This window comes from Periplaneta americana, chromosome 16 (genome assembly GCF_040183065.1).
Source record: "Periplaneta americana isolate PAMFEO1 chromosome 16, P.americana_PAMFEO1_priV1, whole genome shotgun sequence".
Taxonomy (NCBI): domain Eukaryota; kingdom Metazoa; phylum Arthropoda; class Insecta; order Blattodea; family Blattidae; genus Periplaneta; species Periplaneta americana.
Genome location: NC_091132.1, coordinates 12441814 through 12459255, shown reverse-complemented (window position 1 = coordinate 12459255; position 17442 = coordinate 12441814). Strand labels below are relative to the sequence as shown.

General features: G+C 36.4%; 1 protein-coding gene across 1 annotated transcript in view; it reads right to left on the bottom strand.

Moving 5' to 3' along the window:
• Nucleotides 1–16398, bottom strand: part of LOC138691909 (glycosyltransferase 25 family member-like) — a 124618-nt gene extending 108220 nt beyond the window's left edge. The window contains exons 1-2 of the mRNA XM_069814515.1: nt 16329–16398; nt 1295–1352 (exon numbers count right to left, since the gene is read on the bottom strand). Coding sequence (XP_069670616.1) covers nt 1295–1352; nt 16329–16363 — 93 coding nt within the window. The 5' untranslated portion in view covers nt 16364–16398. The remainder of the gene's footprint in view (nt 1–1294; nt 1353–16328) is intronic.
• Nucleotides 16399–17442: the final 1044 nt, after the last annotated feature.

The window sequence follows — 17442 nt, the reverse complement described above, 5'->3', positions numbered from 1 at the left end:
GTTTTCTTCAGTGACTGAAGGTTGCTAAGCATCGTATTACAAATAATATCAATTCATAAATGTTTTCTTCAGTGACTGAAGGTTGCTAAGCAGCCTATTACAAATAATATCAATTCATAAATGTTTTCTTCAGTGACTGAAGGTTGCTAAGCAACGTATTACAAATAATATCAATTCATAAATGTTTTCTTCAGTGACTGAAGGTTGCTAAGCAGCGTACTATAAGTAATATCGATTCATAAACGTTTTCTCCAGTGACTGAAGGTTGCTAACCAGCGTCTTACAAATTAATATCGTTTCAGAAGTATTCTCTTTAGTTGTTAAAGGCTGCTAGACAATGTGTGCAGTTTCAGTGCGCTGTTTGACATGCTACCGGACGTCAGCATTACTGCATCGCCCTCTGAAGTGGCTGCCACGATGACGCAAACATAAACGTAGCGAATATTCAGGTGGATAAACTCGCAAGTCGCTGACGTCCGCACAAACTTTATGGCGCCCTGTGACATGTGCGGCCCCTTCAGACCACGCGGCGATTCCCACAGTGCAGCGCCGTAAATGTCTGCAGACTTAATTTACTGGCTTATAAAACGACCTTCCGATTTCTTGTGTGCAATCGGCACCATTCATAGCCCTTCAAAGTGCACCTCGCAAGCGCATTCCAGCAATGGGCATGGAACATATTTATGCCTCCGTTGACGTCAGCATCGAAGAATGAAAGGGATTAAGTTCGCTACAGATTATTGCATCCCACGTGCGACACGTAATCCTGTCCAGATGAGATATGAAGTCGCGAAACGTCTCGCCAATCAAGGCGGTGCTTGACGCGTGTCTCTCAGGTTTCAGAGAGGAGGATTTCACACTTATTGAATACAGGATTATTCGTGGGCAATCATTCGGTTTACAGATTTTTGTGTGTGTTGCTGCCAGTGTCGCTATAGTTTATTTTTACTTTTTAATTGCGCTAAGCATAATGTCGAGAAATTATTAAGGAAATTACAGATTTTCAGAGAAATTCGCGTTTTCAGCATTTCTCAATTCCGAAAAGTAGTTTCTGTCATGCAGTTAACCTATTTACAGGGATTTATTGGATGGATGGACGGACGGGATGAGAAACATTTAAAAGATATACGAAAACGCGGCCTTGCAAGGGAAATTGGAGCTGATAGGAAGTGTCTATGTGAGCTCCAAGCCTGTTGGCCACTTGTCTCACTCCGTGGCAGTCTTTTTTTTTTTCATTTCTATCAAAAGTTAATAATCCATAGGATGTTACAAAAGTTAATTTACAGTTCCTTACCTGACGCCAAATGTTGTAATGGCTGAGGAAGCACCCAATCTCCCCCATTGTCAGTGGCCTGCAACAGAAGTAAATGGTAAACACTTGCAAAGTAATGTTACAAAAAATTCGCAGTCTTACATGCCAACATTAAAATCACTACCGCTCACATAGTCGTTTGACAGTGCAAAGATACCATGAATTCCACTTATAAACAATAACAATATAATTTAATACACTCTGAGTAGTTCGGTGGATGGTGGTCCTTGCCGTGATTCTTATCGTGGTCCTTATTGTGATCCTTATTTTGGTGTTTGTAGTCCATGTCGTGATCATTATCGTGGCCCTTTCTGTGTCCCTTATCATGATCCCTGTCACGGTGTTTATGATCATTGTCGTGATCCTTATCATGACCCTTGTTAGGTGTTTGTGGTCCTTGTCATGATCCTTATTGTGGTCCTTGTGATCCTTATCGTGAACTTTGTCATGGTGTTTATGGTCCTTGTCGTGGTCATTATCGTGGACCTTATCATGGTGTTCGTGGTCCATGTCAAGATCATTATCGTGGTCCTTGCCGTGATCCTTATTGTGGTCCTTGTGATTCTTATCGTGAACTGTGTCATGGTGTTTATGGTCCTTGTCGTGGTCATTATCGTGGGCCTTATCATGGTGTTTGTGGTACTTATCGTAATTCATATCGTGTTCTTTGTCATGGTGTTTGTAGTCCATGTCAAGATCATTATCGTGGTCCTTATCGTGATCCTTATTGCGATCCATATCGTGGTCCTTGTGATAATCCTTATCATGATTCTTGTCATGGTGTTTGTGGTGCTTATCGTAATCCACATCGTGTTCTTTGCCATGGTGTTTGTAGTCCATGTCAAGATCATTATCGTGGTCCTTATCATGGTGCTTGTGGTCCTTGTCGTGATTCTTATCGGTATCCTTGTCGCAGTTCTTATCACCATCCTTGTCTTGATCCTTATCGTGATGCTTGTGGTTCATTTCGTGATCTTTGTCGTGGTCCTTATCATGATACTTGTCGTGATCTGTATCGTAATGTTATGGTTCATGTCGTAATCCTTGTGGTCCATGTCGTGATCCTTATCGTGATGCTTGAGGTCTATGTCGTGATGCTTATCGTCATCCTTTTCGAAGTCCTTATAGTCGTCCTTGTCGTGGTCCATGTCGTGATTTTCATTGTGATGCTTATGGTTCGTGTCGTAATCTTTGTGGTCCATGTCGTGATCTTTATTGTGATGATTATGGTCCATGTCGTGATCGTCATCTTTGTCGTGATCCTTACCATGATACTTGTCGTGATCCTTATCGTGATGCTTGAGGTCTATGTCGTGATTCTTATCGTCATCCTTTTCGGAGTCCTTATAGTCATCCTTGTCGTGGTCCATGTCGTGATCTTCATTGTGATGCTTATGGTTCATGTCGTAATCCTTGTGGTCCATGTCGTGATCTTTATTGTGATGATTGTGGTCCATGTCGTGATTGTGATCTCTGTCATGGTCCTTACCATGATACTTGTGATCCTTATCGTGATGTTTGAGGTCTATGTCGTGATTCTTATCGCCATCCTTTTCGAAGTCCTTATAATCATCCTTGTCGTGATCTTTATGCTTATGATTCAAGTCATAATCCTTGTGGTCCATGTCGTGATCTTTATTATGATGCTTGTGTTCCATGTTATGATCGTGATCTTTGTCGTGGTCCTTACCATAATACTTGTCGTGATCCTTGTGGTCCATGTCGTGACCTTTATTAGTAGATAGATGGATGGATTTATTGAGTAATATTATACATACAAATTTTATATTATCATAATTTTCTCTAAAATCCAATGCACGGGTCTTCTGGCCGTACGTGCTTTGTACCTAAAACAAGTCCTCCTTTGTAGGCCCCCCCACCTATGATTACATCCAACTACTCTCTAAAAGAACATACATATTAAAATGGAAATGACACAACAAAACACATTATATAATATACCCTAATCTAAAAGACCTAAAAGTGTACAGTTGGGTGGATACTATTATCCCTTCCTCAGTTCGCGTCGCAAAATTCAACAGGTGCAGTTCTAATCTTTCTCGCCTTCAAGAGGAACAATCCAGTCTTTTGTTCCCATTCTCTATTCCCCATGAGGTCAAGACATGCAAGCGAACTCCTATTCTGACTTAGCATCGAGGGTGGTAAATATTTTCTCCGCGCATGTTCCAATTCGACACACAGTAATAAAATATGTTTATAGGAATCCTTTTCTTCGCAAAGCGGACAAAGACGCTCCCCTTCTTCGTTGAAAATTTTATTACCCTTCCATGCCCCCAATCTTAGCCACGCTAAACCTGAATGCTGTCATGATACTTGTCGTGATCCATATCGTGATCTTCATCGTGATTCTTGTCTGTCGCTGTGTTTGTGATGATAATTTAATTGCTTTTTACTGGCTTATGTAATTTAAGAGGAACGCTGAATAAGTACGAGTACTCACGTATTACAGTTAAAATCATCTTACGTGATACAGTCATTAAGTTCTGACACACGCCTGAAGGGTAGGCACCCACAAGAATCTGGATGTCTCAGAAGATGCCGCGTGATACGGCGTACACTTAAACAGATCGACATCCTCCCTCAATATAGTTGCCGTTGGCCGCTATGCACGTCTGCCAACGTTGGTGTAGCTGCTGGAAGCACCGCTGAAAGATGTTGGCAGGAAGATGCCGTACGGCTTCTCTTGTGGCAGTCATGACCTTTTCGGCCGCATAAAAATTACGCCCTCCTAGGAAAAAAAATCGCATGGTGCAAGATCAGGTGAGTACGGAGGGTGTGGCAAAACAGCGACCTGTTGCCTTGCAAGTTCCTCTTGGACAAGGATGGAGCGATGTGCAGGGGCGTTGTCCTGTAGCAACAGCCAATTCCTCCTATGCTAAAGCTCAGGACGCTTACGACGAATTGAATTGCTTAAACGGCCAAGAATCTCTTTGTAGAGGATCTTGTCTACAGTTGCACCTTGTGGGATGAATTCTACGTGAACAATTCCATTTGAATAAAAAAACTGTTAAAGCATCACCTTGCCTTTTGACCTATCTTGTTGCGGATTTTTCTGTCGTGGAAATAATGGCGTTTTCCAGGTGGCGGATTGTCGCTTCAGTTGTGGATCGTAAAGGAAACACCATGTTTCGTCTCCAGTTATGATCGGTTATAGCAGTTTCGCCTAATTTCTGACAGAACGTGACGTTTGCCCGTTGCTCAAACTGCAACATACTCGAGTTCCGACGCGCGCATTCAAATCACCGTCACAACAAAGACCGTAGTTCTGCTTACAGTGCATGCACTCAACTGTCTCTTGGGTCGAGAGACTAACTGACAAGGTATCATACCATGTCGCCACCTATGCGCTATAGTGCACCACAACGCCACTATGCGCTCAGTATTAGAACTTAATGACTGTACCACGCATAGACTTTGCAAGGTTATTATAGTTAACAGATTATTCATATCATCGTCTCTGAATAATCTATATAGTTTGTAAGAAATTCTAAACAACAAATTCAACTGAAAACTGATGTTTTCAGAATTGCTTTACCGAGCAGGTACAACTACGTGATCAAAGCACTGTAAAATGCCTCCACCGCTTGACTAACATATCTGCTGTGTGGTGGGCTGTATTTGCATCCGCGAGGTCCCAGTGGTTGTGCTATATCAACAGACATTTGTGTAAACACACGTTTTACGGCAAGGTCAATGTTTACATGAGATTCTGCACTTACATGTAAATGACTTGTGTCAGGATATTTCACGGTTATATACATTGCACGAATGACAAAAATATCGATTTAAAGGCCCCAGTATTATACATCCGCCGCTCAAGTAAACTCGGAGAAAACAGCATGCGGACGTGACATTATTACAGAAAAATAAACCACGGCTATTTCTAATATTGAGAGAAAGATCTGCACATGATGTAAATACTAAACCCGTAATCGAGAAAGAATATACTGAGAAAATATTAAGAGTAACGGTTAGTTGCAATGCAGGACTGGTCACAACACAGGGTGTAAAAAAGATAATAAGAAACAAGATAAAGAATAAAAAAAAAATAGAAACAATGACATTTGTCGATATGCATACGACGTCTGCCTATACGGGATGACGTGAATATGTTAGGAGAAAATCCACAAACAATTAGAGAAAACACGGGAATTTTACTGGAAGCAAGTAAAGAGAGGTTCGGAAGTAAATCCCGAAAAGACAAAGTACATGATTATGTCTCGTGACCAGAATATTGTACGAAATGGAAATATAAAAATTGGAAATTTATCTTTTGAAGAGGTGGAGAAGTTCAAATATGTGGGAGCAACAGTAACAAATATAAATGATATATAACACAGAATAAATATGGGAAATGCCTGTTATTATTCGGTTGAGAAGCTTTTATCATCCAGTCTGCTGTCAAAAAATCTGAAAGTTAGAATTTATAAAACAGTTATATTACCGGTTGTTCTTTATGGTTGTGAAACTTGGACTCTCACTTTGAGAGAGGAACATAGGTTAAGGGTGTTTGAGAATAAGATGCTTAGGAAAATATTTGGGGCTAAGAGGGATGAAGTTACAGGAGAATGGAGAAAGTTACACAACACAGAATTGCACGCATTGTATTCTTCACCTGATATAATTAGGAACATTAAATCCAGACGTTTGAGATGGGCAGGGCATATAGCACGTATGGGCGAATCCAGAAATGCATATAGAGTGTTAGTTGGGAGGCCGGAGGGAAAAAGACCTTTGGGAAGGCTGAGACGTAGATGGGAGGATAATATTAAAATAGATTTGAGGGAGGTGGGATATGATGATAGAGACTGCATTAATCTTGATCAGGATAGGAACCAATGGCGGGCTTATGTGAGGGCGGCAATGAACCTCCGGGTTCCTTAAAAGCCAGTAAGTAAGTAAGTAAGTAAGTAAGTAAGGGACATGACAGGAGCATTGCGATCAGAAAAACAATTGGATGTCACATAGCGTGGTAGGCCTGCTGCTATGGTAACAGCGGTTGAGATGCCAAACTTATCGTTCCCACGTGGCGAGTGCTTAATAGCTCTCTTGGCGACATTTATTGTGCACACAATGTTAGCATTGGTACGTTTCGTCTTTTATTCTCTGTCGATTTTTGTATTATTTTCTTGCCTTCGCGTCAATTTTCAATGAATGTTTTAACGTCAGCCATCTTAACGACAATTGCTAGCTTCCATCAGCTGGCAGCGTGGTAGTCCATATTGGCAACATGGCACTGTAGTTCCAAGCTCGGCCGCTTAACTATCATGTCGCATCTTTCAAAAAAACAAGTATAGGGTTTAATTCTGGCAGGCATTGGCGTGGCCTGGCATTTCGAAGCCCGGATCTGAAACAGGTCCATGCACTTACATGGCTTACAACGCCTACACAGGATGTTCAAAAGTAACGCATAACTGCAATTAAAATTGATTGGGATTTTTTGACAAAATTCTCATACACCAAACCTTGTATTTAGAAATGAATAAAGCAAAATATTTTTTTCGATTATTGTGCGAGTTATGACGTCATAGAGGACATTTTTAAACGACACCCTATGGCTTTTTTAATATCGTATGAAAGAGCATATTTACGCAGTTCTTCATTTGTTTTATAGCTTAGATTGATGCACATGTTCGTAGTATCTTTGTTTATCAAAACGCTGCGTTGCTAGGAGATTGTCATTTGCCATTTGTCATTTGTTATTCGGAATATTATGTTTGTAAATAAACCCTCAATTTTGGGTATCTGAAGAAAGTTTGTGCTACTTGTGGACTAAAGAAGATAGAGTGTGAAGTGGGGGAAAAAGTAATTCCGACTTATTCTTATGTTTGAGTTTAATGGAAGAGCAGAGGCAGCGGAGACGCCTCGAAACATTTATACAGTGTACTGGCAAAAGGATATCGCAGAAATATCCATAAAGCATGTAGCATTATATAGTATAGTGTCACTAATATAAAACTGAGGGAGATGGATGCAATTTTGTTTTTTTTTTTTTTTAATTTTTTGGAGAAAAAAATATTTTTTCCAAAAAAAATTATCAGTGGTCTTTCATTTATGTATTGACCAAATTTTATCAATAGTAATGTATCAAAACTCCAGTGAGATTTAATCGACTATTACACGATTAGAAGAAAGTATATAAAGATTAGAAGAAATAAAGTACTCTAATACCATAAAATTTTAATTGACTTACTGAAATTCTATTTCACTAATGTTAGCTTCACCAAAACATTTGAACGGAACCGCAATTTTCAGTTGACTGTCTCTGCTGTAAACAAATTACGATCGCAATGCATGTTTCATAGTATTGTAACGAATTTGCAGTTTGAAATGTTGGCAAACAAAGAAACAAATGGTAGGAAAGTGATAAAACAGGAGGAACTATATAGAGATTAGAAGAAATAAAGTACTGGTACTCTAATACAATAAAATAGATAATAATTTACTTAGTAAAATACTATTTCACTAATGTCACTTTCACCAAAATGTTTGAAAGGAGCCGCCATTTTCAGTCGACTATCTAGGCGGGAAACAAATTACGATCACAAACCATGTTTTATAGTACCGTAAAGAATTTGCAGTTTGAATTGTTGGCAAACAAAGAAAAAAATGCTAGGGTAGTGATAAAAACAAACAAATGCTAGGGAAGCGATACAATTAAAGAAATACTAGGGAAGCGATAAAATTGTGCGATAAGCAACCATGATTGGTTGAAAGACGTCCTTTCGTACCGTTTTATTGGTCAAAAGTAGTTTGACGTAGTAGTGTAATAGTCAATATAATCGTCCTCACAATTCATGTTTTAGGTATATTTAACAATTATAAACAGGATTTCGATACGAAAAGTCGACATTTTAAAGTTATTTTTCCATACTTTTATTTTTACTGCATTTACTCAATTCAAATACGACAGGCCACAACAAATTTCATGCTAAAAACTGAGATTTTTAATGCACAACAAAACTACAGAGCCTTCCTCGGATAAAATATATATTTCCAAAATTAAAAATAAAATAAAGTACTTAATCGGACACTAAAAAAAAATAAATTGATGGGTTAAATCTTTTTCATGTCACTCATGCATTTAGAATTCAAATTATGGCCCTGTTGTTAAATTATTATACTCATGTCAAGATGCTTTACAAGTTTTCAGTTCTGCAACTTATATTTTGTTGGAGTAGATGCATGTTGAAAAAGTAATATGTGTATATATAAAGTTTTTAATAACTCAAATAACTATTAAACTGATACTGATGAAACTTAGGGGCGTTAATACTAATATATAAAAAAATTAAACATCTACCTTTAAAAATATTTCTGTTATATACGAGTAGATTACTTGTATTTCTTACAGGCAGGCTATCATTGCGAAAATGATCAACCGTTGAGTGTGATTGTACAAAATGAAATGTGTGCGTTTTAATAATATTCATCCAAGAGGAGTATTCTAGCCCTCTTGTATTCATCTTAAAAATAAATTTTGGCGTCTCCTATGATAATTTTTGTAAACAATTATATTGTGAATGGTTTTTTCTAATAAATAAATGCATAGAAAGTTTTCTGTTTCTTTTGGATTATATTTAGTATTTGCACTTGAAATCGCGAGTGCAATTTAATAATAATATTCAACGAATAAAATTAAATAACTTGCAAAACTGAATTACTTACGTAAATGATAATCTATACTAATAATAAATCTGTAGCCAAAATTTTTCTGGTAATTTTCGATTTTCCAAAAATAATTGGTCCTAACATATATAATTAACCACCCTGAAACCGAAAATCGCTTTTTTGAAATTTTTGTTTGTCTGTCTGTCTGTCTGTCTGTCTGTTTGTTACCTTTTCACGCGATAATGGCTGAACCGATTTCGATGAAAATTGGAATATAAATTAAGTTAGTTGTAACTTAGATTATAGGCTATATGGCATTCTAAATACTTTATTTAAAAGGGGGGTTATAAGGGGGCCTGAATTAAATAAATCGAAATATCTCGCTTATTATTGATTTTTGTGAAATATGTTACATAACAAAAGTTTCTTTAAAAATGATTTCTGATAAGTTTTATTCTCTGAAAAATTTTGATAGGACTGATATTTAATGAGATAAATGAGTTTTAAAATTAAAATAACTGCCATCTAAGGCGGTGTATTGAAATAAAAAACAAATGACTTCGTCTATAAGGGGCCTTGGACACAACAATCGAAAGCTATGAAACATAGCCTACAGACAATGTTTCTGTGTTTGTATGAAGTAATATATCGGAAGCTAAATTCACCTATTTGTATAATTAATTATTATTTCATCATTGGAAAGTGTAGTTTCTCTGGATGGACATAATGCTATAATGTTATTACAGTAACGTTTGAGTGAATTGAGGACAGGTAAGATTAAAATAGCTTCTTATGCACAGAAAACTTGATAGGTTATTCTGTATATTAATTTCCTGTATTTCTTATAATAATGTTTATGAACATATTCATTTTTATCTCAGAGAATTAATGAACAACGAGGGTGTATTGATTTTGTATGCAGTAATAGTACGTTAGATTAGCAATCCATTATCTTATAATTCAAATTTTAACTATTCTCAATTGAATCGTGTTGAAGTACATAAAATACATATGCAATAAATGCAATGCAAAAAAATTGGGTAATGAGCCAAGCAGATTATGTTGCGCTGTTGTAAAAGTTGTTCCTCCTGAGATTCAAGAGCTCCCACAACAAATTAAAAACTTTCTAATTCGACACTTTTTATATAATATAATATAATATAATATAATATAATATAATATAATATAATATAATATAATATAATATAATATAATATAATATAATATAATATAATATAATATAATATAATATAATATAAAATAATATAATATAATGTAATGTAATATAATATAATATAATATAAATATAATAATAAATCTGTAGCCAAAATTTTTCTGTTAATTTTCGCTTTTCCAAAAATAATTGGTAATAACAATTAAGAAACATGTTAAAGGAATTGTCATTGAACCAAATGAGTATCTCTGGATCAAAATGATCGCATTTTAATATTTTAAATACAATTTAAATTAAGTAACATATTAAACGATTTATCCTTCTATCAAACACGAATGTTCCCTGGATCAAATGTCCTATTTTAATTATGTAATTACTTTATATTTATTTCTAACGGGTGCAGCGGAGCGCACGGGTACGGATAGTGCTTATTATACAACACAGCAATAAGACATTCTAATGTTTCCTTGTAATGAAGTTCAAAAAGAAACTGCTATCTATCACGGCATACTGAATACTACTGCCAACTACCCAGAGCGGAAATACGAAACAACAATACTTAACCTCAAAATAAGATAAGCTGAAATGTTACATTAACAGAATAAAAATACGAAAGGTTTTTACAGAGATTTATTTATTACTCGAAGTTACAGTTATTGGAAACGCAATTTTCAAAGTTAAATTTTGTTGGCATTTCTTGATTTTCTGTGATTGACACTGAAGTATTGTACGAGGTGTCTTACCAGATAAGACGTTTACTTACAAAGCGTCTTCAGCGAATAGGGATTATAAAGAATGGACACTTCGCGTCGGTACCTTTGATGTAGCCGGACTGATTTCAATGACCTTCAAGCCAGCTAAAGCGTCAGATTCTGCTTTCTCCCTAGAGTTGGCGCTGACATCACACCAGCTAGCAGTCGACACAGCGGAAATATAACACATATAATTAATACATCTAGGTACATTATGTACTCAAATAAAATAAATTGGATCCATAAAATAATAAATTCGTCATTAACTGTCTAGAGTTCCTTTATAATGAGAGTTGAGACGTTGACCCCTACAACAATTAAAATATGTAATGATGTGATAGCGCTGAAAATGGAAAAACAAAACTCTTACGAGAAGTAAAACCATATACCTATATTATATTATATACAAATATTAAACGAATTCGATATTTAATTTTATAATATATTATATTATTTTATAATATAATTTATGATATCTGAAATATAAAATATTATTATTACAACTAGCTTGTCACTGAGAAATAAGGAAAAGCCGTTAACTTGAATTTATTTGAAGCAAAGCGTTACTGGATTATGCAATAAGGTAGGCGATGTTTGGATCCTGTGTCTTAACTCTGTTCTCAATTAATATCTTAGTGTATGCACGATTACACTAACCTCTAGCGCTTGAAAGTGGAACTATACGCTGGCGCACAGAGAAACAAAACACAGGAAATTTCGCTCACTGTCCATTCTTTATAATCCCTATTCGCTAGCGTCTTATCAAGAAACACAACTGTGATTGGTTGATTTTAAGGTGGTTCTGAAATGTTATTGGCCAATATCGCAAATTCATCCTATAAGTTGAATAGTCGCCGTAATGAATGCGTAGGATCGTGCTTGTCAAAAGCTGGCTGGCAGAAATCCGCTCAACTGAAACTTGCATTTCCTTAGGAAAATCTGCCACTCCACGCTCCATCGGGGTAAATGAGTAGTCTACCATTCTACTCCAGTACTCAGTTCTGGATTACAGTCTATTGACGTAATACTGGGTTTGTGTTACTATCAAAGCAACTTCGGCATTTGTGTTTCTTCGAGAGTTGAGAGCAATTTGATGGAGAAGTGTTCGGGTTGTCACGTGATTGCTAGATGGAATATCTGACTTTGTGGCAATACAACAACCTAGGGCAGAGAACGAACATTTTGTGTTTAAGGTAGCTTGTACGGGTACGTAAACTGAGAAGTAAGAACCGTTTATCCCGAATCATCGGCGAGAGACGGTCGTCACGGCAACAGCACACAGGTGAATGGTTCCCTTGGCGACGGATTTGCTTACTCTCCACTCAATGGGCTATCAGAGTACTTATTGTCTGCTGCTACACGGTGTGGGATGCGAAGCGATGCATACGCTGTGTACTGTAGCACCATACTGTTGGCTTACTGTAAACTGAGACAGGCGACTTCAGCCGAGTTTCCATTTTCAGCTCAGGATTTTCCGCAAAAATTGTTTCGCTAAGATTTTAATTATTTTCATGAATAGTGGTGTAAGCATGGTTTGTTATATTAACTCAGATGTATATTTCAATCTTAATACACTAATGAAAAGAGAGGAGTTTTATATAACATTCTTATTGAATTTGGTATTCCCAAGAAACTAGTTCGATTAATTAAAATGTGTCTCAGTGAAATGTACAATACAGTCCGTATAGACCAGTTTCTGTCAGATGCATTTCCAATTCACTGTGGGCTCAAGCAAGGAGATGCACTATCACCTTTACTTTTTAACTTCGCTCTAGAATATTCCATTAGGAAAGTTCAGGATAACAGGCAGGGTTTGGAATTGAACGGGTTACATCAGCTTCTTGTCTATGCGGATGACGTGAATATGTTACGAGAAAATCCACAAACGATTAGGGAAAATGCGAGAATTTTACTTGAAGCAAGTAAAGCGATAGGTTTGGAAGTAAATCCTGAAAAGACAAAGTATATGATTATGTCTCTTGACGAAAATTTTGTACAAAATGGAAATATAAAAATTGGAGATTTATCCTTCCAAGAGGTGGAAAAATTCAAATATCTTGGAGCAACAGTAACAAATATAAATGACATTCGGGAGGAAATTAAACGCAGAATAAATATGGGAAATGCGTGTTATTATTCGGTTGAGAAGCTCTTATTATCCAGTCTGCTGTCCAAAAATCTGAAAGTTAGAATTTATAAAACAGTTCTATTACCGGTACTTCTGTATGGTTGTGAAACTTGGACTCTCACTCTGAGGAGGAACATAGGTTCAGAGTGTTTGAGAATAAGGTGCTTAGGAAAATATTTGGGGCTAAGCGGGATGAAGTTACAGGAGAATGGAGAAAGTTACACAACACAGAACTGCACGCATTGCATTCTTCACCTGACATAATTAGGAACATTAAATCAAGACGTTTGAGATGGGCAAGGGATGTAGCACGTATGGGCGAATTCAGAAATGCATATAGAGTGTTAGTTGGGAGACCGGAGGGAAAAAGATCTTTGGGGAGGCCGATGTGAGGGACGTAGATGGGAGGATAATATTAAAATGGATTTCAGGGAGGTGGGATATGATGATAGAGAGTGGATTAACCTTGCACAGGATAGGGATCGATGACGGGCTTGTGTGAGGGCGGCAATGAACCTTCGGATTCCTTAAAAGGCATTTGTACGTAAGTAAGTATAGCCTACACTAATGAATGAAAAAATAAAATATTGTGGGTTAAAGTCAGCTTAGCTAGTGAGGTCACTTTGTCTCACTGATAGTTGTATAGGTTTCTACTCGTATCACGTTAACGGGCTCTGAGACAAAATCGCCCATAAGTAGTTGTTACTTTGACTTGCTACACAATTTCTAATGAAACATATATATATATATATATATTCTATAAGAACTTAAGGAGTTTATTTCTTGACTCGATACTTTACAATCACAGCATCAACTGTTATAAAAAGCGAGACACATGTGGCTTGTCTTCGACAGCGACAATAACAAAGGAAAAATAACTGGTACTGCCATTTTGAATATATAATCCGCTGGTGTGCCGCTACATAATGAAAATATGGTGAAGAATGGGTAGAACGGAGAAAAATTCTCTCCGGCACCAGGACTCGAACCTGGGTTTTCAGCTTTACGCGCGTCGCGTAATCTTGAATCACGAAGTGATTACTTACGCTTATCATATGGCCTAATGTTGGACATTGTGCCACTGTCATATATTCTGTGACACAGTACATGAGGGTAGGCCACCAAAGGGGAACAGAGAGGTAGAACTTCAACTGAGAAGAATTCAATGAGGCATCGGAGCTAGAATCCGGTGTGGCGTAGTGGATAAAGCGTCCCGGTGCCGAAGAGGATTTTTATCTGTTCTACCCATTCTTTATAATATGGTAATGCAGAATTCCTGCACGTAAATATCATATGTACTTCGGTACATTACAGTAATATACTGGGTGCTCAGTTCAAAATGTGTCATGGCTCGCTGTATGCCGTCATGTGGCTAGCCGATGAGCCTAGAGAATTCAATCTTCCTACACTTCCGCAGAGGCGTATAACCTGTGAGGCAGAGAAGTTGCCTAGCAAGTACGGCGTTCATTCTGAAGAGTACGTACCGATACGTACGGTAACGCTGGTAGTGGCAGGAATGTGAACTGTTTGGAAATACGTACTGTCGGGATATGGGGAGAGGGTTAAGACGATTACTTACGTATTTGTTAACATTAACTTCGACGGTCAACATGGACACGGAGCATTTGATTTGTGTTGTGGAATGTTGCCGTACGCAACCGATGATAAGAAATACCCTGCGTACGACTTGCCGGCGCGAAACACAGTTCGAAAGAGGTTATGGTAGCACACAGACCGTACAGACCGCCATCTGTTGCTACGACGTTCAAGTTATACCGTACACGTTCTCAAGTTCAGATTGAAGAACGCCTTAAATAATAGGCAACTTCTCTAACATATAAGCTGAAACTCGCTTCAAATCGGTGACCCAACAACAGTGACGTCATGACACACTTTGAAATGAACATACAGTATTATAATGAAAATAATAAAGGTTGCCGTAGCAAAAATTGAGAAAATAAAAGTGAAAACAGTAGTCAGCATTCAGCGAACGCGGCACAAGTGAACATTCAGTAAAAATTTTCCCTGCTAAAACGATCAAAATTTCCCCTAGGTAAACAGCGGGTTTTTTAATGCCTTTAGCGTTCCACATGTTTAAAAAAATTGAAAAGCGCTGAACTATTACAACACTACTAGTACATAATAACCGCACACAAATATTTATTTTCGTAACTATTCCATTACCCACAATAACAACACCGAATTTTGACCTTCATTTAAATACATATGATGCCAGTTAAATACTTGCTTCATCAATAATATTAGTAGTGATTTATTTATTCAATATTTGATTTTTTTCAGTTAATTCTGACACTTGACTTGCGCCATACCACATGCTCATTACAATTACAGTATGGGATATCGACAATACATCGCCATGTAAGTTTCTTCCATTTATCATATCATACAAATTAAATGTTAAATCCGTTAAAATTGGGTCATCAACTTATTGATTTCAATTACTTCCAGACTGGAGGAACAGCCTTATCGACAAAATCAAATATACATTATTAATCAACACCAAACAACCCAACGTATAATATATTGGCGTTTATAACAAAACCATATAAATTTGAAAAATATTCAAATAATCACGTAACACAAAAACCATGATACATACGTTTCTGAATGGTGGAAATATATATATTATTGTGAAACAGAAATAAGAATATAATAAATGTAATTACTGTAATTTTGCAACTCTTCACATTCATAATACTTTTTATCTTAGTTTTATATTTTATTATTTTTATCACTTTTAAATCATGTCATTTTATTATCTCATATGTGAAGACTTATATATATATATATATATATATATATATATATATATATATATATATATATATTGTGTGTGAATTAATATATTTTGTAATCTATACGTGTATTTTAAGGAAGTGACAATCAAGGCAGTCATATAGGATGTCAATGTGTATCACAGCAATGTTGTATTTTAATATGTCTCATTTTGCATGCCGCTAAATATGTTTTGTATTTGTAGATATTATGTAGAGAGCACTGATATTGCTGAAATGTACTTCGTATCTGATGATGTTGGCGTAGACCAACGAAAACGTTCATACGTCCTTTAAATATGTAATGTAAAGGTGTAGCACCTTAAACATATGCTGTGAAGTCAGTGACTGAAATAAATACTTTTAAGATACAATATAGACTTCTCTGAAAATTAAAAATGAATTGCAAAATATTACAACACAATTTTACACGTCATCTTCTGTGTCACTGGTATGATGTCGGGGAAAATCACAGAATATTCACCTTTTCATAAATTCCGAGAGCGGAGAAAGTGCTGGATAAACATAAACTTACCTCTTATGGTAAGGATCTGTGTACTCTGGCATCATGTGGATGTCCCATTCCTGAAGAGAACTTTCGTTCAACAACCTGCAACAAGACAGAAAAGCGATGAGACTTCATTCAAGCCACTGCTTTGCTAAGTAGGTAGTTCGTTATTCTGAAGATTGAGTTTTATTACTTTCCGCACAGCATATACGACCTATTCCATCTCAAATCGACCGAAATATAGAGGAAATTGACCTTACAATTTCTAAATACAATTAAACTTTTTTGTGCGTAGAGAACTGTGATACAATGCTTTGTGCAAAGTTTGAGGCATCAGAACTTCATAGTGTTTAAATTAAAAATATTTAAATGTATCGTATTTTCATAAAATTAGCAACTTTAAACTGTTGTAGCTCCGAAACCCTTTCACCCAATGATCAAAATCATGGTTTATTTTGATGCTGAGAAATTAAAGTTTATATTGACATATAAACAGATTTTCTTACTTTTTACGGAAATGAGAAATTTAGATTTTTCCTCATTAAGACGCCTTTCCCTAGGAAAAAATATTTAAAAAATATATAGTTAGATTCCGCATTGAAAGTACAAATAAACATATTTTTTACTGATTGTATGTTGATAAGACAGAATTGAAAATATCAAATAAAGAAAATAAATAGTACGCACGTGAACTAACCAGCTGACTGTGAGACGGGAGCTAGCCGAGACAAGCAAGGCCAGGAGACAAACAGGTGATGTTTCGTCTAGTAGCGCATAGCTGGGCTAGCTTTATCACAAGTTTTCATAAACACAGGAGTAAAACGACGCCCAACGCTCGCTTATCTTCAGCTCTCGGCCAGTGCGTGTGGTATTGCGCCGTTCAAGTCTAGGCGTGTGAAAATAATTTATTTGATACCCTCGAAACTTATTGCCGTACCACTAAGCAAACAATGCCGAATTCCTCTTAATAATGCAAGGTTTTTCTCAATATATATATATATATATATATATATATATATATATATATATATATATATATATATATTTACATTTTTACAAATGAACAAAAAGCATAAAAGTAAGTAAAGTCAGATTATCTGTCTCTCTGTATGCAATAAAAATAAGGATTACTTCTTATCAT